The sequence below is a fragment of the Mobula birostris genome, chromosome 5 (assembly GCF_030028105.1).
Source record: "Mobula birostris isolate sMobBir1 chromosome 5, sMobBir1.hap1, whole genome shotgun sequence".
In the NCBI taxonomy this organism is placed as follows: domain Eukaryota; kingdom Metazoa; phylum Chordata; class Chondrichthyes; order Myliobatiformes; family Myliobatidae; genus Mobula; species Mobula birostris.
This window is the reverse complement of record NC_092374.1, coordinates 109,569,088-109,593,818: the sequence shown is the minus strand read 5'-3', so window position 1 is coordinate 109,593,818 and position 24,731 is coordinate 109,569,088. Positions and strand designations below refer to the sequence as shown.

Here is a 24,731-nt window from a genome sequence, read left to right as displayed (position 1 = left end):
GGGTTGGGTATGTTTTCGTACCTGGTCCCTCGAATTCATATGAGCCAAAGACAGCCCAGCCAAAATGATCCATTCATTTGAAAGGGGAAGACATGCTTTCCATAAAAGTAAATAATATTTTTTGACATTATTTTAATTACTCTGCATATTTTAATTAGTTTAAGTAAGTTAATTGTTAGGTGGCTTTAGGATGCTCTAATTATTATCTTCCAGTTTACTGTAGGTTTTGGGATTGTTCCCATGTACTGTAGTGCAGCAAATGTGACTTCACTAATTTCATACAAGAGGGAGAGAAGCAAGGGACTATCAACCTGCTAATCAAGCATAATTAGTAGCAAAAATGCTATAATTTGTAGTGAAGGGTGTAATAACAGTGCACCCTGAAAAAAAAACTATTGTGTCTGAGCAGAAATATGGGTGATGGGGTGGAGAAATATCGACCAAAGGAGGTGTAAGGTGCTCCTTCCCTCCGTTAGCTTGCAGGTCACCCTCAGGCAAGGGGTAGAACTCGCTTGGATGGTCATATGAGCAACTTTTGCAAATCACAAGTCCAGGATATGCAACCACTGACTCCAGGCAGACAATCTGTGAAGAGTATTGGTAATGGCAGGGGTCACCCATCTTGTAAAGACACTGTGCAAAAGAAGGCAATGGCAAAACACTTCTGTAGACAAATTTGCCATGATCAATCATGGTTATGGAAAGATTGTGACTGCCCATGTCATACAACATGGCACATAACGAATGAACAAGTAGAAACAATGGGGCTTAATAAATGGAAAATCAAGCTTGGCTAATCAGGGTGTCTTTGAAGATTTGAGTAATGGAATGGATATGGGAGAGCACTAGGGTCTCTGGAAGGCTTTTCTGGCGTACATCACAGACAGATGGTTAACAAGGATAGACCATAGGACTGGGTGCAATATCCTGACACGGATTAATAGCTGTCCTTTCAACAGAAAGCAGAGACTGAGAATAAACATACTTGTGGTTGGAGAAATGCTTTGTCGAGCTCCTTCAATCTGTCTGCAACAAGCAGGATTTCCCAGTAGTCAACCATTTTAATCCAATCTCCATTCCCATTCGGATGTGGCAGTCCCCGGATCCATCTACTCCCACAATGTGGCCACTCTCAAATTGGAGGAGCAGCATCTAATCATTTGTCTAGGTAAGCCGCCAACCTGAAAGGTTGAGTGTCAATATCTCTAACTTCCTGTTATTTTCTCTCCTTCTCCTATCCCTCTTATCCCATTTCTCGCTCTGGCTCCCCTCTTAACTCTTCTCTTCTCCTCACCTTCAGGTACCCTTCCTGCTTCCCTTTCTCCCATGGTCTATGTTCCTTTACTTTCAGATTCCTTCTTCTTCAGACCTTTACCTTTTTCACCTATCACCTCCCAGTTTACCACTTCATTCCCCCTCCCCCACTCTCATACCTTCCACTCACCTGACTTCACCTGTCACCTTCTAACTCGTACACCTTCTCTTCCCCCCCTTTTCTTATTCTGGCTTCTTTCCCCTTTCTTCCCGGTCCTGATGCAGGGTCTCAGTGTAAAACATCATCTGTTTACTCCTTTCCATAGATGCTGTCTGACCTGCTGAGTTCCTCCAGCATTTTGTATATGTTACTCTGGGAAAAAATGGCCAAGCTGCAGCACATGAGACACTAGTGGGATTTTCACAGAGGAGTGAAATCTCATTTTACCAAGCTTCCTGGTGGGATGGGGATTGTGAGTATTAAGGAGGATGTAAAGAAGTAGATGCGGACAATCTGAGTGAGTAGGATGGAATATAATGAGGAAATTTGTGATGTGTTTGTTCCCTGTGGAGGGATGTAGTGGGGATGAGCTCCCACTACCAATTAAATGCTCCCAATGATGTGCGTCTCAAATAGCTTCTGACAACCAAGTCCAACTCTTGGCCTTCGTATGTGGCTTAGCTACAAAACTCAGTGAAACTGTTTCCACTGTCAGGAGAAGGGGCAAAGGTGAGTTACTGGCACCTTAAAAACAGGTGCTACAGCAGATGGGATTCATCAGCCATGGTTAGCACCTCATTAAGGAGAAGGACAAATTTAGCATATTGATTCAGGCTCAAAGATGTTCCCTGAATATATTCCAGTCCACCGATTCAAAGCAGTCCTGCAATTCGTCTAGGAGAAGGAGAGCGCTGATGTCAGACCTCTGTTGATTTGCAGCTATACCCTCTCACGGCGAAGGCTTCAGGAGTAAAGTCTGGAAAGATACAGAGCTGGAGTCCCTGGGGCGGTCTACGTTGACTGGCAACTCCTGCGATGCCACTGATAATAAACTGTATTGGTCTCTGCCATTCCATTGGATTCATCAGTCTCTTGGAGAGGGGGAGCCTGTTGCATGGGCAGCAGCTTGCTCTCCATGTTGTACTGCCCTGGCTCTTGTGTATTGACTGAACATAGAAAGCTAGAACTCAACATCCATCATTGACGACAACCAATGGAGGGGCTCTCTGCTGCACATAAATCTGTCACTTACTAATGTACAGTATCTGTTTCTCCCATGACAATGCATGGATGGTCAATCTCTCTTTCTCTCTCTCTCTCTCTCTCTCTCTCTCTTCCCTCCCTCTCTCTCCCTCCCTCTCTCTCCCTCCCTCTCTCCCTCTTCCCTCCCTCTCCCTCTCTCCCTCCCTCTCTCCCTCCCTCTCTCCCTCTCCCTCTCCCTCTCTCTCCGTCCCTCTCCCTCTCTCTTTCTCTCCCTCTCCCTCTCTCTCTCTCTACCTCCCTCTCTCTCTACCTCTCTCTCCCTCCCTCTCTCTCTCTCTCCCTCCCTCTCTCCCTCTCTCCCTCCCTCTCTTTGTCTCCCCCTCCCTCTCTCTCTCTCTCCCCCCCCTCCCCAGTACAGGTAGATGTACAGTAGATGCCAAAGTGCTTGCACCTGTACTTTATTGCTCTTATCTCCTGCTTCTCCTACCCATGTCCCTGTTTCCAGACCTCCTGGACTAGCCTTGTACCAAGACCACACTTCTTTGTTCGTGAGAATATGCAATATGGGGGGTACTTCCGGGTCATCAAGGGAATGGTGGCGTAAGGAAAAGGTCTCTCGACAAAAAAGAAGGTAAACTGCCCCCAAAATCGAATTTAGACAAATACTTAATATTGCATAACTATATTAATAAAAGGGGCAAGGATGATGTCTAAGAACAAGATTAAAAAGTCCGCTCCGAAGGCTGATAAACATAAAGAGACGCAGCAAGGCGACGGGCCTAGCTCCCCCACGGCAAGCCAGGACGGAGATAATGAGCAGGAATCGTTGACTCTGTCTTTGATTCTAAGAGAGATTCGCGAGTTCTGACAAGATAACAGCAAACAGCTGGAAGATATTAAAGGAGAAATAGTAGAAACTAACTCGCGGATAGATGAAGCCAAAGCGAGGATTGTTGGAATTGAAGAGAAGCTACAGAACGCCGAGGAAGTGATAGCAGAAATGCTGAAGCTACAAGAGCAGCTCCAGTGGAAGCTAATAGACCAAGAAGGCTGCTCAAGAAGGGAAAATGTGAGGATTTATGGAGTTCCCGAAGGAACCGAAGGTAAACCCGGATTGATGATTCCTTTCATAGAGAAGCTGCTTAGAGAGAACCTTGATATACCGGCCGCAAAAGACCTACAGATAGAAAGAGCTCACCGCGCGTTGGCACCACAGCCTCCGGCACCCTCTGGTCAGATTTCTCAGTTACAGAACGAAGGAAGAGGTGCTTAAACGGGCATGGCAAAAGAAAGGTTTCATGTGGAGCAACTGTAAAATCAGTTTAGACCACGACTACGCACCGGGGATTCTTGCCAGACGGAAGGAGTATACGGAAACACGGAGGGTCCTGAAGGAAAACAACATCAGATTCCAGACCCTGTATCCAGCTCGGCTGAGAGTCTTTTACGACGAAGGGACAAAAACTTACGCTACGGTGGAGGAGGCAACGTCGGACCTGGCGGACCGGGGACTACCTAGTAAAGCTATCACCCAACCGGAGTCGCTACTGGAGAGGATTCGGCAGAAGTCGTGGCAGTTAGTGGGGCGAGGGCGCTCCACACGAACCAGAGTGTCAAACTACAAGGAAAAGCTGCAAATATTCAGACGCGAATGTACAGAGAATACAGACTAATTAAGAGAAATGACTGAAAAGAGTAAATCGGACTTAAAGGTAAAATGAAAACTGGTAACTGAAAATAAACTAGGCGGAATAACTTGAATGATAGCAATTTGGTCGAGACATAAATAGTTGAAAATTCTCTATGATTATTCAAACTGCTGAGGGCCCTCTAACACAGGGTGAAGATAGAGGTTATCCCTCTGAACTGAGGCGAGTCGGTGCTCAGGCCTCACTGTGGGAAGTCGGGAAAAATTTTCAAATGTTGCACGTTCAAAAATGTCTAGGGTGTGGTTATATGTTTTGGTTTACTGTTGAGAAGGAATTGCTTACTGTTTGGTTAGAAAAGGAGAGTTTTTTTTCTACTAGAGAAAAATGCAAACTGCATTGGTAAAAATAATTTCCTATAATGTTAATGGGGTTTTGAATCCAATTAAAAGAAATAAGATTATGTCTAAATTGAAAAAAGAGAGGGCACAAATAGCTTTCCTCCAGGAAACACATATGAGCCAATCTGAACATGGAAAATTAAAAAGAATGGGCTTTAAGCATGTATTTTATTCATCATATAAATTGAGTCACAAAAGAGGGGTAGCTACTTTAATATCAAGTACTCTTAATTATGAACATATTTCAGAGACTAAAGACAAAGAAGGACGGTTTGTAAAAATCACAGGAAGAATAGAAGGAACAGAAATAACATTGCTGATTGTTTATGCTCCTCCAGGTTGTGAATGGTCATTTTATAGAGAATATGCAATAATCTTTCATTAACACCTCTGACCTTGCAGATTATCCATGACTGAATTTGGCATTAGTAGATCCACAACATTGGCTCTGAGGATAGCAATCTCGCACATAAAATAGGGCTACCCGAATTACAGAGCAGAGACAGTGCAGGCATTTCTCTCCACTGTGTTTGCTGACTGTTTTTTACTTGTTTACAGATACAAAACAGTACAGGCCCTTCTGGCCCCTTTGAGCAGCACAGCCCAGCAACCCCCCTATTTAATGCCAGCCGAATCACAGGACAGTTTACAATGACTGATTACCCAACTAAATGGTATGTCTTGGGACTGTGGGAGGAAACCAGAGCACTCAGAGAAAACCCACACATTCCATGGAGAGGATGTACAGACTTTAACCTCCTCCGCAACCAATCTAACCCTTCCCTCTTGCAAAACCCATATCCGTCCATTGTTCTTTCTCCGCGTACCTACCTAGGAGTCTCTTAAATGCTCCTCATGTATCAGCTTTGACCACGTAACTCAGCAATGTGTTTCAGGTACATACCACTCTCTGTGTGAAAAACTACTTCTGGCATCCTCCCTAAACTTGACACCACTCACCTTAAAAAAACCATGGTCTTGTACTGGCCGTTGCTGCCCTGGGAAAAGCATACTGGCTGTCCACTCTAATTTTCCTTTCATACTCTATCAAGTTGCATCTCAGCTTCCTTTTCTCCAACGCCCGGTAACACTAGCTTAGCTATCCAAAGAACACAGGCTTCTGAAATTTAGCCTTGAGCTAATGCCAGGGTGAGGTAATTTGTATTTGTGCAGTTAGTTTATAAGATCTAGGATGTATCACCTGGGTGATTGGTGGAGACAGCTGCAATACTCACTTTCAAAAGAGATTTCGATAAGCTCTCAAAGAACAAAGATTTAATGGGCTTTTGGGGAAGGTCAGGAGAATGGAACTATTTGGATAACTCATCCCAACAAACCAACTGCCCCTTTTTTTCCTGTACCATTCCATCTTGTACCTTCAATGGGGAGGACAAATGATCAGAGGAACATAAAAATTACTTAAAGGATTCCATAGCTCCTATTTAACTCTTTTTGAAGGTTATATTGTTGTTTGCTTTCTTGGTAGATTGTACAAGAGGTCCATTCAAGAGTCTGATAACTGTGAGGTAGAACCTGTCCTTGAGCCGTCAGTATGTGCTTTTAGAATTTTGTATCATCTACCCAATGGGTGAGGAGAGAACAGAAAATGTGCTCTTTTCTTTGCTTCCATCAAGGGAGAGGAATGGGATAAAGGAAGGTTTATCCTGTAAATATTCCTTTATATTTTGGGAATAACTTCTTCCCCATTGCCATCAGATTTCTGAATGGACAATGAACGCGTGAACACTAGCTCAAGTTTAATTGTTATTCAACCATATGTGCCAGCAAAGGAGAGTCAATGGAAATTGCTTACCTGGACTTTCAGAAGGCCTTTAATAAGGTGCCACACAGGAGACCGCTAAACAAGAGAAGAGCCCATAGTATTGCTAGTACGGACAGAAGACTGGCTGATTGGCAGGAGGCAAACAGTGGGAGTAAAGGGGACCTTTTCTGGTTGGCTGCCAGTGACTAGTGGTCTTCCACAATGATCAGTTTTGGGATTGCTACTTTTTACGTCATATATCAATAATTTGGATGATAGAATTGATGGCTAGGTGACCATGTTTTCGAATGATGCAATGATAAGGTAGTTGAAGGAGCAGGCTGTGCTGAGGAAAGAGAGAACCTGCAGAAAGAGTTGGACAGATTAGGAAAATGGGCGAAGTGGCAGGTGGAATACAGTGTAGAATACAGTATGGTCATGCACTTTGGTGGAAGAAATAAGGACGTAGACTATTTTCTAAACGGGGAGCAAATTTTGAAATCAGAGTTACAATGGTAAATGAGAATCCTCATAAAGAATCCCCGAAAGGTTAACTTGCAGGTTGAGCTAGTGGTAAGGAAGGCTTTCATTTTGAGAGGACCAGAATATAAAAGCAAGAATTGAATGCCGAGATATTATAAAGCATTGGTCAGACTGCACTTCAATAGGTTCAATAGGTACATTTAAAATCAGAGAAATGTATACAATATTCATCCTGGAGTAATGTGAACAGTTTGGGGCCCCTTATCTGAGAAAAAATGTGCTGGCATTGGAGAGGGTCCAGAGAAAATTCACGAGAATGAACCCTGGAATAAAAGGGTTGATGTATGAGGAGTATTTGATGGCCCTGGGCCTGTACTCACTGGAGTTAGAAGAATGAAGAGAATCTCATAGCAACCGATCAAATACTGAATGTCCTAGATGGTGAGCATGTGAAGAGGATGCTTCCTGTAGCGGGTGAGTCTAGGACCAGAGGGCACAGGCTCACAATGCAAGGATGTCCCTTTAGATATGAGATGAGGAGAAATTTCTCAAGCACAGGGTGGTGAAACTGTGGAATTCATTGCCACAGATGGCTATGGAGGTCAAATCATTGAGTATATCTAATGCAAAGTTTGATGGGTTCTTGATTAGTAAGGACGTCAAAGGTTACAGGGAGAAGACAGGAGAATGGAGGGGTAATAAATTAGCCATGACGCAGACTCGATGTGCTGAATGGCCTAATTCTGCTCCTATGTTTTACTGTCTTATGGTTGTCATGACACCATGTTACTTACAGTAGCTCTCTATCTCCTACCTATACTCTGACTCATCATTATATACCGCTACCGTGTATTACCTGCAAACCTGCAGAAGGGGTTAGAGCAGAATATGGCGTCATGAGAGTACGGGCCTTATACAGGCTCGAAATTGTCCTTTCGCATTCTGATAATGTCCTTTTGAATTCTCATGTGCCTGATACCAGAAATGCATTTTAATTGAATGTTGCCTTTTCATTCTCGGTCAAGTAAAATGGAACTGTCCATATCCTCAGTTCTACTTTATACTGGATGCGGTTATCAATGTTTCAGTTGTCTTAGAATGTAGGTGGTGAGGGAGTATTCATATAGCCCATTTGTAGCTATCAGAATCAGAATCAGGTTTATTATCACCAGCATGTGACATGAAATTTGTTAACTTAGCAGCAGCAGTTCAATACAATACATAATCTAGCAGAGAGAGAAAAATAATAATAATAAATAAAATAAAACATAATAATAAATATGTGTGGGCACGTGGCCAAGAGGTTAAGGCATTCGACTAGCAATCTAAAGGTTGTGAGTTTGAGCCCCAGCTGAGGCAGTGTGTTGTGTCTTTGAGCGAGGCACTTAATCACACAGTGCTCTGCGACAACACTGGTGCCAAGCTGTATGGGTCCTAATGCCCTTCCCTTGGACAACATCAGTGTTGTGGAGAGGGGAGATGGCTGGTCTTCCATACAACCTTGCCCAGGCCTGTGCCCTGGAGAGTGAAAACTTTCCAGGCACAGATCCATGGTCTCACAAGACTAACGGATGCCTTTAATAATAAATAAACAAGTAAATCAATTACGTATATTGAATAGATTTAAAAGAATGTGCAAAAACAGAAATACTGTATATTAAAAAAAGTGAGGTAGTGCCCAAAGCTTCAATGTCCATTTAGAATCGGATGGCAGAAAGGAAGAAATTGTTCCTGAATTGCTGAATGTATGCCTTTAGGCTTCTGTATCTCCTACTTGATGGTAACTGTGAGAAAAGGGCATGGCATGCCCTGGGTGCTGGATGCTGTCTTTCTCAGACACCGCTCCCTAAAGATGTCCTGGGTACTTGTAGGCTGGTGCCCAAGATGGAGCTGACTAGATTTACAACCTTCTGCCCGTTCTTTCGGTCCTGTGCAGTAGCCCCTCCATACCAGACAATGATGCAGCCTGTCGGAATGCTCGCCACGGTATAACTATAGAAGTTTTTGAGTGTATTTGTTGACATGCCAAACCTCTTTAAACTCCTAATAAGGTATAGCCGCTGTCTTGCCTTCTTTATAACTACATCGATATGTTGGGACCAGGTTAGATCCTCAGAGATCTTGACACTGAGGGACTTAAGATGCTCACTTTCTCCACTTCTGATCCCAGTATGAGGATTGGTATGTTCTCCTTCATCTTACCCTTCCTGAAATCCACAATCAGCTCTTTTGTCTTACTGACATTAAGTGCCAGGTTGTTGCTACAGCACCATCCAAGCAGTTGGCATATCTCACTCCTGTACACCCCCTCGTCACTACCTGAGATTCTACCAACAATGGTTGTATCGTTAGCAAATTTATAGATGGTATTTGAGCTATGCCTAGCCACACAGTCATGGATATATAGAGAGTAGAGCAGTGTGCTTAGCACGCACCCCTGAGTTGTGCCAATGTTGATCGTCAGCGAGGAGGATATGTTATCACCAATCCGCACAGACTGTGGTCTTCCGGTTAGGAAGTTGAGGATCCAGTTGCAGAGGGAGGTACAGAGGCCCAGGTTCTGCAACTTCTCAACCAGGATTGTGAGAATTATGGTATGAAATGCTGAGCTATAGTCGATGAACAGCGTCCTGACATAGGTGTTTGTGTTGTCCAGGTGGCCTAAAGCCGTGTGGAGAACCATTGAGATTGCATCTGCTATTGACCTATTGTGGCAATTGGCAAATTGCAATGGGTCCAGGTACTTGCTGAGGCAGGAGTTCAGTCTAGTCATAACCAACCTCTTGAAGAATTTCATCACTGTCGATGTGAATGCTGCCTGGCGATAGTCATTAAGGCAGACCACATCATTCTTCATAGGCACTGGTATGATTGTTGTCTTTTTGAAGCAAGTGGTAACTTCTGCCCGTAGCGGTGAAAGGTTGAAAATGTCCTTGAATACTCCCGCTAGTTAGTAGGCACAGTTTTTCAGAGCCTCACCAGGTACTCCATCTGGACCTTCCGCCTTGCGAGGGTTCACTCTCTTGAAAGACAGTCTAACATCGGCCTCTGAGACGAAGATCACAGTGTCCTCAAGTGCAGCAGGGATCTTCACAGCTGTAGTTATGTTTTCCCTTTCAAAGCGGGCATAGAAGGCGTTGAGTTCGTCTGGTAGTGAAGCAGCGCTGCCATTCATACTGTTGGATTTTGCTTTGTAGGAAATAATGTCTTGCAGACCCGGCAAAAGTTGCCGTGCATCTGATATTGCCTCCAACTTTGTTCAAAATTGTCTCTTCACTCTTGTTCTCCAAGTGTTAAGATTGAAGTATCTTGTATAGGATTGCTCACACTTTCCGTATGGCAGATTGAGAGAAGGACAGTGGATGCTGTGAAGATTAAGCTGCTTTTGTGTTCATTTGCCATCCCAAGAAAGGGTCTCGGCCTGAAATATCTACTCTTTATTCCTTTCCGTAGATGCTACCTGACCTGCTGAGTTCCTCCAGCATCTTGTGTGTGTTCCCTCTGTGGTCATTTTTTCTGAGGGGACTTTGTGAGTTATTAAGTATCCACTTACTCTGAACATAATCTGCATATCTATAGTGCAAAACATTCCAAGATGCCTCAAGGTGGTGGAACAGAGTCAGACAAGGCCTTCAAATTGGTGGTTGTTTATTTGTAAATTGGTTTATTATTTTATACCTACTGACTTACAGCGAAAAAGTTTGTTCAGCTTACCATCCATACAGATCATTTAGTGACAATACATTAATATAGTACAAGGAAAAATGATAATAAAGAACAAGATGAAGTGCTACATTTACAGAAAAAGTGCAGTGCAGGCAGACAGTAAGGTGCAATACCATAACAAGGTAAATTGTGAGGTCAAGGGGTACCAGGGGACCATTCAGAAGCCTATAACCGTGGTAGAGAAGTTACCCATGAGACTGCTGGTACATGCTTGCTCTCTTTTTCAGTCAGTCCGATGGGAGAGGCAGAAATGAGAATGGCCAGTGTGTTGGGGACCTTGATTATATTGTCTGCTTTACCAAGGCAGCAAGAGGTATGGTCAGAGTCCATGGAGGGTGATGGGCTTCTGTGATGTACTGAGCAGTATCCACAACTCTCTGTAGTTTCTTGCAGTCATAAGTAGAGTAGTTGCTGTTCCAAGCCGTGATGCATCCAAATCGGTTGCTTCCTATGGTGCATGGATAGAAACAGGCAAGAGTCAAAGGGGATATGGCAAATTTCTTTAGCCTTCTGTGGAAGGATAGGCACTGCTGAGCTTTGATAACTATGTCACCGATGTGGTTGGAGCAGGACAGACTATTAGCTGGTAATGTTCACTCCTGGGAACTTCAGCTTTCCACTCTCTTGACCTGTGAACAACTGATGGAGAGGGAAAATAATTAGCAGGGGAATGAGACCAGTAGTTTTCACTTCAATGTGCTGGATGACCTCCTTCTGTGCTGTTACAATTCTAGGTTTTGAAGCCAAGGTTTTTAACATTTTATAAAAACACTCCATTGACCTTGGAGATGAGTTGGGTTCCAAATGATATGATACATCCTAAGTGGTGGATGCATATTCAATATTCCAAGGAGTTCTGCTTGCATCCTTAATTATTTCTCCAAAAGACAGATGGTCCAGAAACTACAGCCTATCTTAATGGAAGTGATTATTGTGCACAAACACAGAGTATCTTAGTCCTATTGAAGGGTCTTGACCTGAAAAATCGGAAATTCCTTACCTGCAATATATAAGATTCAACCCGCAGATTTCATCCAGCAGAATGTTGGTTGCTTGAGCATCTTGTCATCACCAGTTGGTCCCATCAAAGGAATAGACTTCTTCCTGCAGAGCAAACACATGAGAGGATGGAATGGGTTCAAGTACAGTTAAAAAACAGGGAGGATCTAGGCCACACATCCTCCCACAGAATCTCGGGCAAAGCACTCCCCACTACTGCACACACTTACCAGGAGTGCTGCGACGAGAATGCAGCAAGGACCTCCAGCTTCCAAGCCATGCTCTCTTTCCAATAGTCTTTTTTTAATAAATTCTTCTTTTTTTTCTGTAAATTCCTGTAAAAGTGAATCTCAAGTTTGTATATTATATATATATATATATATATATATGCACACATTTTGATAATAAATTGACTTTGAACTTTGACTTTTACCCACTCCACCATTCAACAAAATTGTGACAGATCACATCTTTTGTTTGAACATTTTTTAACCTGATATTCCTACTTCCTTGTATTCATGATCGATTAGAAGTATTCAATTTTCACTTTCTCAGTTTTAACTGAAATTATCTGTTTTCACTCTTCTCACTATAACTGAGTAAAAAATAAAAAACCTCCTCTTTACCTTAGTCCTCTTATCTGCTCATTTGCAAAGTTTCTTCAAATTCTTAAATGTTTCAGTAACATAATCTTTTCTTTTAACTCTCAAGACTTATGAACATTTGATGAAGATTCCTTGAACATTTTCACCTAACCTTCATAGAGAAGGATGAGAGGAATGCTGAGTGCTCACCATAAAATTTACTTACTCCCTAACTTATATTCACATCCGTTTCTATGCATCCTGCAGAAAGACCGGCCTCTTCAACAGATGATAGTGTCCTTGTTAACAGAACATAATTGGTGGTGTTTATCATTGTGGAAAATCTTCATCAAGGAGTTGGCCGGATTGGCAGCTCTCCCTGTGTTGGATAGTCCCTTGTGCTTGTTCTTACAACGTCTTTAAAGGGTTCAATCCTAAAATAGGGGCATTCACTTTTACTTTCATACCCTGTGACTGACAATGAACCTCTCGTTTCAGGGAGTCTACAGATCAGGTACAAACTGGATAACAATAAGGATCCCAGTACCATCAGCATCGATGGCAGAAGTTTGGCAAATGGACAACTGCACAGCGTGAAAATTGATCGGGAAGGGAGAGACATATATGTTCAGGTAACGTGCCTACTCATTCAGTTACACTAAGGAGAGTGAAAATGCAACAATATTTTCATGAAGGGCGGTGGGACTGTGGCAAATGCTGCCAGCAAAAGTGGTAGATGCAAGTTCAATTGTAACATTAAGGAGAAGTTTGGATAAGACTGGTTGGGAGGGCTGTGGTCCAGGTGCAAGTCAATGGGACCAGGGGAATAATAGTGCAGCACAGTCTAAATGGGCTGAAGGGCTTGTTTCTGTGTTGTAGTGCGCCATGACTCTATGATTTCACTTACAACTAAGAAAGCAAACTGTACTTGAATTGAATTGAATTGACTTTACTTCTTATATCCTTCACATACATGAGGAGTAAAAATCTTTACATTACATCTCCATATAAATGTGCATAGTCATAGTCATACTTTATTGATCCCGGGGGAAATTGGTTTTCATTACAGTTGCATCATAAATAATAAATAGTAACAGAACCATAAATAGTTAAATAGTAATATGTAAATTATGAAATAAGTCCAGGACCAGCCTATTGGCTCAGGGTGTCTGACCCTCCAAGGGAGGAGTTGTAAAGTTTGATGGCCACAGGCAGGAATGACTTCTTATGACGCTCTGTGCTGCATCTCGGAGGAATGAGTCTCTGGCTGAATGTACTCCTGTGCCCACCCAGTACATTATGTAGTGGATGGGAGACATTGACCAAGATGGCATGCAACTTGGACAGCATCCTCTTTTCAGACACCACCGTGAGAGAGTCCAGTTCCATCCCTACAACATCACTGGCCTTACGAATGGAGTTTGTTGATTCTGTTAGTGTCTGCTTCCCTCAGCTTGCTGCCCCAGCACACAACAGCAAACATGATAGCACTGGCCACCACAGACTCGTAGAACATCCTCAGCGTCGTCCTGCAGATAATAAAGGACCTCAGTCTCCTCAGGAAATAGAGACGGCTCTGACCCTTCTTGTAGACAGTCTCAGTGTTCTTTGACCAGTCCAGTTTATTGTCAATTCGTATCCCCAGGTATTTGTAATCCTCCACCATGTCCACACTGACCCCCTGGATGGAAACAGGGGTCACCGGTACCTTAGCTCTCCTCAGGTCTACCACCAGCTCCTTAGTCTTTTTCACATTAAGCTGCAGATAATTCTGCTCACACCATGTGACAAAGTTTCCTACCGTAGACCTGTACTCAACCTCATCTCCGTTGCTGATGCATCCAACTATGGCAGAGTCATCCGAAAACTTCTGAAGATGACAAGACTCTGTGCAGTAGTTGAAGTCCGAGGTGTAAATGGTGAAGGGAAAGGGAGACAAGACAGTCCCCTGTGGAGCCCCAGTGCTGCTGATCACTCTGTCGGACACACAGTGTTGCAAGCACACGTACTGTGGTCTGCCAGTCAGGTACTCAAGAATCCATGATACCAGGGAAGCATCCACCTGCATCGCTGTCAGCTTCTCTCCCAGCAGAGCAGGGCGGATGGTGTTGAACGCACTGGAGAAGTCAAAAAACATGACTCTCACAGTGCTCGCTGGCTTGTCCAGGTGGGCGTAGACACGGTTCAGCAGGTAGACGATGGCATCCTCAACTCCTAGTCGGGGCTGGTAGGGGAACTGGAGGGGATCTAAGTGTGACCATAGGCCGGAGCAGTTCCAGAACAAGTCTCTCCAGTGCAATCATAGCAATTTATAATAAATAGAACAGTCTATGTAACATAGAAATGCACTCAAATCAGCGTGAGTTAATCAGTCTGATGACCTGGTGGAAGAAGCTGTCCCGGAATCTGTTGGTCCTGGCTTTTATGCTGCGGTACCATTTCCCAGATGATAGCAGATGAAATAAATTGTGGTTGGGATGACTTGGGTCCCCAATGATCCTTCAGGCCCTTTTTACACACCTGTCTTTGTAAATGTCCTGAATAGTGGGAAGTTCACAACTACAGGTGGGCTGGGCTGTCTGCCCCACTCTCTGCAGAATCTTGCAATTAAGGGAGGTCCAGTTCCCATACCAGGTAGTGGTGTAGCCAGTCAGGATGCTCTCAATTGTGCCCTTGTAGAAAATTCTTAAGATTTGGGGGCCCATACCAAACTTCCTCAACCATCTGTGGTGAAAGAGGCGTTATTTCGCCTTTTTCTCCACACAGCTGGTGTGTACAGACCACGGGAGGTCCTTAGTGATGCGTATGCTGAGGTATTTAAAGTTGTTTACCCTCTCAACCCCAGATCCATTGATGTCAATAGGAGTTAGCCTGTCTCCATTCCTCCTGTAGTCCACAACCAGCTCCTTTGTTTTTACAACATTGAGAAGAGATTGTTTTCTTGACACCACTGTGTCAGAGTGATGACATCTTCCCTGTAGGCCACCTGTAGGTCAGTAGAGAAGATGAGAGTGCAAAACGAAAAGCAAAAGAGATGGAAATTCAATTTGTCTCAATGAAATTGCATTTTGCAACCACAATACAACAGGCTGCTGCAGCTGTGCATTGTGTTTAGCATCACAGACAAGGACGTACACTCAGTGGCCACTTTATTAGATAACCTGTACATTTGCTCATTAATGCAAATACCTAATCAGCCAAACTTGTGGCAGCAGCTCAGTGCATAAAAGCATTCAGACCAAACATCAGAATGGGGAAGAAATGTCATCTAAGTGACTTTCACTGGGGAATGATTGTTGGTGCCAGATGGGGTTGTTTGAGTATCTCAGAAATTGCTGATCTCCATCCAGAGAGCAGTAGCTCTGTGGGCAAAAATGCCTTGTTAATGAGAGAAGTCGGAGGAGAACGGTCAGTCTGGTTCAAGCTAACAGGAAGTCGACAGTAACTCAAATAACCATATGTTACAACAGTGATGTGCAGAAGAGTATCCCTGAATGCACAGCATGAAGTGAATGGGCTGTAACAGTAGAAGACCACAAACAAACACCCAGTAGCCACATTATTAGGTTCAGAAGTTACCTACTGAAGTGGCCAGTGGGTGTATTCTTAGACCTTTGTTGATGCTCAAGAGAGATAAGCAAAATTCATTGGAACAATGCAGTACACAGTGAAACGAATGAGACATACTGGTATAACAGAGAGCGGATAGAAGGTGACTGAGAGGTCATCTGTTAAACAAAATCTAATGTATACTGTATGTTTTTTTTGGAATATCAAGGAGGACATCAGTGAAGCCTTGCCAGATACGGCAGTCAAAATCTGTTTTAATAGATAAGATTAAAGGCATTGAGAAGCTATCAGTTCTTTGTTTGAAGTGCGAGAAACAAGCTTTGAACACTGCTCCACTGCCCATTATGCTGCAAGCGTTTAGGGCAGCAATGAAGAACCTATATCTCTGGTGGTGTTCAGGGCTTTCTTCATCATGCAAATAGCATGATTTTCACTACTGTCAGTCATGCTAGGCCCAGGTGGAGACTCAGGAATACCACCACACTCACATGTAGAAGGATTCTTCATTGCTGTTTGTGTAATAGTTTTGTCTTACCAGTTAGGGTTGTTAGCCCTGAGCTGAATCTCCGAACCTGGAGGACAGGTGGACTACTCTTAGTCTTCCTTCTATCCTTTGACCTGTTTGGCATGGGTAACCATACCAAGAGCCAAAGCATAAAGCCTTGGCTCCAGCCATCATAGCTCTCCAGGTCATTGAGGGACGCAAGCTTCCAAACGTGAGGGATTCTGCTCCTCTTGGAGGTTTGAACAATGCAGTGGAGAATAGCAATGTTATTGTTCAAATAGGACCAACTCAGGATCATTAGATGTGATTAAGTCTTTCCAGTGAAAATCAGTAAAAAAAAATGTTACAATACAATTTATAGCACAGGTTTGTTAAAAGCAAGTTGTGATTAATTAAAATTAAAACAGAAAATGTTGGAAGAACTGGGCAGGCCAGGCAGTATCTGTGTATAAAATTTCATTAAAACTGGATGAAGGGTCACTTGAAATGTTAGCTCTGTTTCTCTCTCTGCAAATGCTTCCTGATATTTCCATAACTTTTTGTTCTATATGGCCTTGATTAACTTGTCTGAATTTTCCGATGGGGTTAAAAAGTGATTCAGATACAGATTCTTTATTTATCGCATGTACATTGAAGCATACAGTTAACTGCATCATTTCTGTAAACCAACACAACCTAAGGATGAGATGGGGAAGCATGCAAGTGATGCCATACACACCGGTGCCATATAGCATACCCACAATGCTCGTAAAAACAACACAGAACACAGCAAAAGGAAAGCCAATGAGCAATAAAAAAAAACAGCAGCAAAACAAGCCCATTTCCTCTTCCTCACCCACCCGTCCTTGCACATGCACAGCCGTTCAACCCCATGGTAGGCTGCCTCGTACCTCCAGCCTGCCGCGGACTCGCAGGTTCACAGGTATTGGGTTTTGACTTCCCCACGCTCCGTTCATCTGGCCACAACCTCCAGACTTCCAGTCGTCTTTGGGGCTTTGAAATTCAGTCTCGACCCCAAGCCCCACTCCTGATGATGAATGAGAGCTTCGGATGAGGACCCTGAACTCTGGTCTAAATGAGATGATAAAATTAGGAAGGGGTATCATTTGTGTGGGTTTTCAGTAACGTTTGAATAAATTCCCTCATTATTACTTGAATTTATATTCCTCAAAGAGCCTTGGTGACATTTAACCACAAGGCCCCAGGGCCAGATGGTCTGCATCCCAGGGTGCTTAAGGAAGTAGCCCAAGAAATAGTGGATGCATTAGTGATAATTTTTCAAAACTCGTTAGATTCTGGACTAGTTCCTGAGGATTGGAGGGTGGCTAATGTAACTCCACTTTTTAAAAAAGGAGGGAGAGAGAAACCGGGGAATTATAGACCGGTTAGCCTAACGTCGGTGGTGGGGAAACTGCTGGAGTCAGTTATCAAGGATGTGATAACAGCACATTTGGAAAGTGGTGAAATGATCGGACAAAGTCAGCATGGATTTGTGAAAGGAAAATCATGTCTGACGAATCTCATAGAATTTTTTGAGGATGTAACTAGTAGAGTGGATAGGGGAGAACCAGTGGATATGGTATATTTGGATTTTCAGAAGGCTTTTGACAAGGTCCCACACAGGAGATTAGTGTGCAAACTTAAAGCACACGGTATTGGGGGTAAGGTATTGGTGTGGGTGGAGAGTTGGTTAGCAGACAGGAAACAAAGAGTGGGAATAAACGGGACCTTTTCAGAATGGCAGGCGGTGACTAGTGGGGTACCGCAAGGCTCAGTGCTGGGACTCCAGTTGTTTACAATATGTATTAATGACTTGGATGAGGGAATTAAATGCAGCATCTCCAAGTTTGCGGATGACACGAAGCTGGGTGGCAGTGTTAGCTGTGAGGAGGATGCTAAGAGGATGCAGGGTGACTTGGATAGGTTTTGTGAGTGGGCAAATTCATGGCAGATGCAATTTAATGTGGATAAATGTGAAGTTATCCACTTTGGTGGCAAAAATAGGAAAACAGATTATTATCTGAATGGTGGCCGATTAGGAAAAGGGGAGGTGCAACGTGACCTGGGTGTCATTATACACTAGTCATTGAAAGTGGGCATGCAGGTACAGCAGGCGGTGAAAAAGGCGAATGGTATGCTGGCATTTATAGCGAGAGGATTTGAGTACAGGAGCAGGGAGGTACTACTGCAGTTGTACAAGGCCTTGGTGAGACCGCACCTGGAGTATTGTGTGCAGTTTTGGTCCCCTAATCTGAGGAAAGACATCCTTGCCATAGAGGGAGTACAGAGAAGGTTCACCAGATTGATTCCTGGGATGGCAGGACTTTCATATGAAGAAAGACTGGATGAACTGGGCTTGTACTCGTTGGAATTTAGAAGATTGAGGGGGGATCTGATTGAAATGTATAAGATTCTAAAGGGATTGGACAGGCTAGATGCAGGAAGATTGTTCCCGATGTTGGGGAAGTCCAAAACGAGGGGTCACAGTTTGAGGATAGAGGGGAAGCCTTTTAGGACTGAGATTAGGAAAAACTTCTTCACACAGAGAGTGGTGAATCTGTGGAATTCTCTGCCACAGGAAACAGTTGAGGCCAGTTCATTGGCTATATTTAAGAGGGAGTTAGATATGGCTCTTGTGGCTATGGGGGTCAGGGGGTATGGAGGGAAGGCTGGGGCGGTGTTCTGAGTTGGATGATCAGCCATGATCATAATAAATGGCGGTGCAGGCTCGAAGGGCCGAATGGCCTACTCCTGCACCTATTTTCTATGTTTCTATGTTTCTACAACTCTTTAGATTAATGCCCTGGACCATTTGCCGCTGGTTTAATACATCTCATTTCTTTTGTTGTTGACAGTTCAAAGAAATTTATTATTGAAGTACGTATATGCCACCGTGAACAACCCTGAGATTCATTTTCTTGCAGTCATTCACAGTAGAAAAAGGAAATGCAATAGAATCACTGAAAATCTACACACAAGTACTGACAGTCAACGTGTAATACACAAACTGCAAATATAAAAAACACAATTAAAAAAAGTAATAATACTGAGCATATGAGCCCTTGAAAGTAAATCCATAGGTTGTGGAATCAGTTTAGAGTTGAGGTGAGTATCGTTATCCACTCTGATTCAGGAGCAAGATGGTTGAAGGGTAGTAGCTGTTCCCGAACCCGGTAGTGTGGACCTAAGATTCCTGTACCACCTGCCCGATGGCAGCAACAAGAAGACAGCATGGCCTGGATGGTGAGGGTCTTTGATGATGGATACTGCTTTCCTGTGGTCGAGCTGCTGATGGGCTCAATGGTGGGGAGGGACTGGGCTTTATCCATTAATTTTTTAGCCTTTCCATTCTGGGACCGGTGACTCCATACTGGGCCATGATGCAACCAATCAGGATATTCTACGCTGTGCATCTATAGAAATGTATCAAGGTTTTACATGACATGCTGAATCACACACACACACTCACACATATGCACAATGTATGTCACAAAAACAAAGGAGCTGGTTGTGGACTACAGGAGGAGTGGAGACAAGCTAGCCCCTATTGATATCAATGGGTCTGGGGTTTCCTTTAAGTTCCTCGCCACACACATCATGAGGAACTCACGTGATCTGTACCTCTGTACCTACCAGCTGTGTAGTGAAAAAAGCACAACAGTGCCACTTTCACCTCAGATGGTTGAAGAAGTTTGGTATGGGTCCTCAAATCCTAAGAACCTTCTACAGGGGTACAATTGAGAGAATTCTGACTGGCTGCATCCCTGCCTGGTATGGGGACTGAACTTCCTTCAATCACAGTACTCTGTAGATTAGATTCAACTTTATTGTCAATGTGCCGAGTACAGATACAAACCCAATGAAATGCAGTTAGCATCTAACTAGAAATGCAAAGAATAGTGTTATTTTCAAAATAACTGTGAATAAAAAGTAAGTGCTACTGCACACAAATATAAAAGTACCAAGACAGTACAATATGGGTGCAATACTGCTTAGCGCTGTGATGTGAGGTTCAGCAGTGTCACAGCCTCTGTAGGGAGTGGTTCGGACAGCCCAGCACATCAGCTTCTTCCACCAGGCCATCAGACTGATTAATTCATGCTGACACAACTGCATTTCTATGTAATATTGACTGTCCTTTTGTACATGCTACTTATTACAAATTACTATAAATTGCACATTGCACATTTAGACAGAGACATAATGTCGAGGTTTTTACTCCCCATGTGAAGGATGCAAGTAATAAAGTCAATTCAACTCAATTCACACACACACACTTACACAAACATACACACCCAAACTCTTATTCTCTCTCTCTCACACACACACACACACACACACACACGCGCGCGCGCGTGCGCGCACACTCACACACACCAACTACAGCCCAGGCCATCACAGAAAAAGCCCTTCCCATCATTGAGTACATCTACAAGGAGCGATGCCACAAGAAAGCAGCATCCATCATCAAAGACCCTCAGCATCAAGGCCATGCTTTCTTCTCGGTGCTACCATCAGGAAGGAGGTACAGGAGCCTTAGGTCCCACACCACCAGGTTTAAAATCAATTATTACCTATCAACCTTCAGGCTCTTGAACCGACCTGAATATTTTCAATTACCTCAAAACTGAACAGTTTCCATAACCTATGAATTCACTTTCAAGGACCCTGCAAATCATGTCCATTATTATTGATTTAGTTACAGTGTATGTTTTTTGTATTTGCACAGATTGTCTTCTATTGCACATTTGTTGTTTGTCAGTCTTTGTGTGTAGTTTTGCATTGATTCTGTTGTATAGTTCCATCGTGAATGCCTGCAAGAAAATGAATCTCAGGATAATATGTGCGTTCAATATTCTTTGCCTCACTTCTTCAGACTGGCTATCATTTAGACCTGATGAAGGGTCTCAATCTGAAACAGCAGCTGTCCATTTCCCTCCAGAAATGCTTCCTGACCTGCTAAGCTCCTTCAGCTGTTTTTGTTTTTGCTATTGTTATATATTGATGAGGAATTATCTGTATTGGGATAACAGTTTTTTTTTACCATACTTATCAGTGAATTACAGGAAGGAATCTGGAGTCATAGTTCAGGGATAAATAGCAGGAGGGAGATTAGTGGGATGAATGGACAAGAAAATCACTGAGGGATTAAACCCTGCAGAAAGCAGAGAGTGAGGGGAAGGTAAAGATGTGATTGGTGGTAGGATAGTCAATTAAGTAAGATCCCACAGTTCTGGATATAATAATGTTGGAATAAAGTAAGACCAAATACTACTAGGCTCAGAGATTTTATAATATGTAATTAAAAAAGATGCAGTTAATTACATGCTGAAAGAATTCGAAGTGCATGCCAAACTGTGTTTCAGATGTGCATCACTTAAAACAATATTTCTCTGTTTGATCTTTTATATATGCCAGAGTATTTCTTCAAATAACCCTGGCTGCACAAAAATGTAAGAATGTAGTTGTATGTAGTCTTGTGAAAATAAATGCATGAAGCTCAGATACTGTTTTCCTCTCATATTAACCTTTGATTTCTAACTTTTGTTTTTATTTTCCCTGGGCAAAAGACTGTGTGTATTAACCTAGTCCATGTTCGTCACACCTCTATATATCAACTCCATGCTCCAGGGAATAATTAACACAACCTCTGGATTCAAGGAATGACTCTCTAAAGCGTCATGTACTCCTCCAGATTCTGAAAGCAATCAATATGTTTGGGTAGCATGGTAGCATAGCTGTTAGCGCTTGTGATCACTGATTGGGGTTCAAATCCCACCATTATCTGTAAGGAGATTGTACATTCTAACACTTTTTTTTAATATAATTTTTATTGAGTTTTCAAAGTAATACATGAGAAAATAATATCTACCCTCCCCCCTCTCCTTAACCCTCCCCCTCCCGATATATACTCCTACCTGAAGAGAAAAGGAAAACAAAGAACCGCCTGAATATTGGAAGGTTTGCAATGCTCTGTGGGATTAAAAATAAATTTTATATATATTTGTTACTTTCCCCAAGGAACCAAGATCTTTATCATCAGAGCTGTAAATAAAGGCTCCAAATATTCAAAAATGTTTCGTATTTATCTCTTAAAATCTAAAACATTACTTAGCTTCTCAACTCTCATAGTTCCCTGGGGAATCTCTTTGAACTTCACCATGTTGCTATGTGTTTCCCTCCCAATCATCCAGGCAAAAAGAAAAAAAAGATAAGATACAAAAAAAGAAAAAACAAAATACCCCCCCACTAATGTTGTGAATGAAAAGGTACACAACACTACCCCCCTCCATTGTGCGGATCGTGGCTATTGCCACACTTGCACACATGAATAACGTAGTGATTGGTCAGTATTTCTTCCAGCTCCCCAGTAATAAAAAATTGTATATATATAAAAAAAATTAGTCATTATTCCCAGCAAATATTCCTCAAATTTTAACCTTTCTTCCCCTCCCTCATATAATTAATAATATATTTATATATTCATCTGCCTAAAAATCCAACAGGCCTAATCCTTGACCCAGTCTTCATCTTCAATCCATCTTGCTCCCCTGGGTTTGTTCTTGTATCTGGTGAATATTCAAAGATTCTCGCACAAACTCCTCCGCTTTCCGGTAATGGTCAAAAAATCTTTTTTCTCCACCAGCCAAAAAAATCTTCAAGGTTGCAGGGTAACGCAATGTAAATTGATAACCGTGATCCCATAGGGCTTTTTTCACTGGATTAAATTTCTTCCTTCTCTTCAAAAGTTCATAACTTATATAAGGGTAGAGAAAAATTTTCTTCCCTTCTATCATCAGTGGCCCTTTTCCCTTCTTGGCAGCTTGGGCAGCCGCCTGTAGAATCCTTTCTTTGTCTTGAAATCTTAAGAATTTTATTAAAATTGATTGTGAATATTGGTCATCTTGTGGTTTTGGTCTTAGAGCTCTATGTACCCGCTCAATTTCAATTGATCGGTCTTCCTCTCTTATTTGCAAGGCTTTTGGGATCCATCTTTGAAAAAATTCTATTGGATTATCTCCCTCTATACCTTCTTTAAGACCAACAATTTTAATATTATTACGTCTACTAAAATTTTCCAACACGTCCACTTTCTCCAAGAGTCGATTTCTTTCCGTGTTCCAGACAATCACATCATTTTCTGTTTTTTCCAGTCTAACATTAATATGCTCCATTGTTCTTTCCATCTTCTGAAGTTTCTTATCCATTTTATCCTGTCTTTTCGTAGCTTTATCATAGCACATCCTCACGTCGCTAAGCTCTGTTCTTAATTTTCTTAGTTCAGCCATTAATTGCAATAAAGCCTCTCTTATGTCTCCGTTGTCTCCTTTACTTCCAGTCTCTTCCAGTTCTTCCTCCTCTTCTTCATCTGTATTCTCTGCGGTATCCAATTCTGACTCTGAGTCACTTTCAGTTACAGTGGCCATCGGTTCTTGTAGTTTAAGTTGTGTCGATTTGCGCACGCGCATTTCCGGCATCTTATTCCGAGAGACCGCTACCGCCGCCTTTGCTCGCTGTTCTTCTACGTCAGAGATAAAATGCGTCTCCTCTGAAGGAGATCCAACCTGAATCCGAGGCTCCATCGCTGCAGTAGGCCCTTTTTCTTTCCCGTCTCGCGGCAACTTAACAACAGACTTCTTCTGTTGTGGTTTATGAGGCATATCGTAGAGCAGCCTTACAAAGTTTATAAGTAGTTTTCGGAAAGTATTTATTAACTTTACTTTGTTTAAATGGTGCTTTGCTGATTTTTTATGGGAGAGCTGGAATTACACGTCTCAATCCCACGTCATCACGTGACGCCCCCCTGTACATTCTAACACTTGACCACATGGTTTCTTCTAGGTACTCTGCATTCCTTCTACATTCTAAAAGCGTATGGTTAGAGTTAGTGAGTATTGGGCATGTTACATTGCCACTGGAACTGTGGCAACATTTGTGGGCTGCCCCCAGCATAATCCTTGGACTGTGTTGTTGACACAAAGTAACACATTTAACAGTAAGTTTCGAAGTACCTGTGACAAATAAAACTTACCTTTTATCTTAACGTCCTAGCCTATGCAACTTCTCCCTGTAATTCAAGTTCCTGAGTCCTGGCAACATTCAGGTAAATCTTCTTTGTACTCTTTCCTGCTCATACCCGACTCTTGCATCAGAATATTGAAGCTACAGACTGGAGGATTTGAGATTACAGCATTATGTTGCTCAAGCAGAAAAATATTGAGACTAAAGGAGAGATCATGATATTACAGAAAGCAGACAGGACTCAAAGGACCAACAGCCTGCTCCTGAAACTAGTTCTTTTGTTTTATAACAACAAGCTGAAGTCTTGGAAATGAGGTTCCCCTGTGTTCAATTAACTGCTGACAATGTTAATAGCTGCATTGTTTATATTTTCTACTGCATCGGAGTTATGTAAATAATACCAAATCTAGCGGTAGGCAATGAAGCAGATAAAGTCTGCCTTTGAGTTCAATAATCCCCATTCAGAGAATATTCAGAATGATAGCCAATCACCTCAATGGGCAATTCATAAGAAGAATATTAAAGAGCTTCTAATATTCCTCATTAAAAAATAATTAAAAATACATAAACCATAA

The 24,731-nt window shown here is 42.6% G+C and overlaps 1 protein-coding gene across 1 annotated transcript in view; it reads left to right on the top strand.

Moving 5' to 3' along the window:
• LOC140198396 (contactin-associated protein-like 5) overlaps nt 1-23,687 on the top strand; it is a 1,159,251-nt gene extending 1,135,564 nt beyond the window's left edge. The window contains exons 20-21 of the mRNA XM_072259489.1: nt 12,558-12,691; nt 23,574-23,687. Of these exons, the coding sequence (XP_072115590.1) occupies nt 12,558-12,691; nt 23,574-23,687 (248 nt within the window). The remainder of the gene's footprint in view (nt 1-12,557; nt 12,692-23,573) is intronic.
• The last annotated feature ends 1,044 nt before the right edge of the window (nt 23,688-24,731 follow it).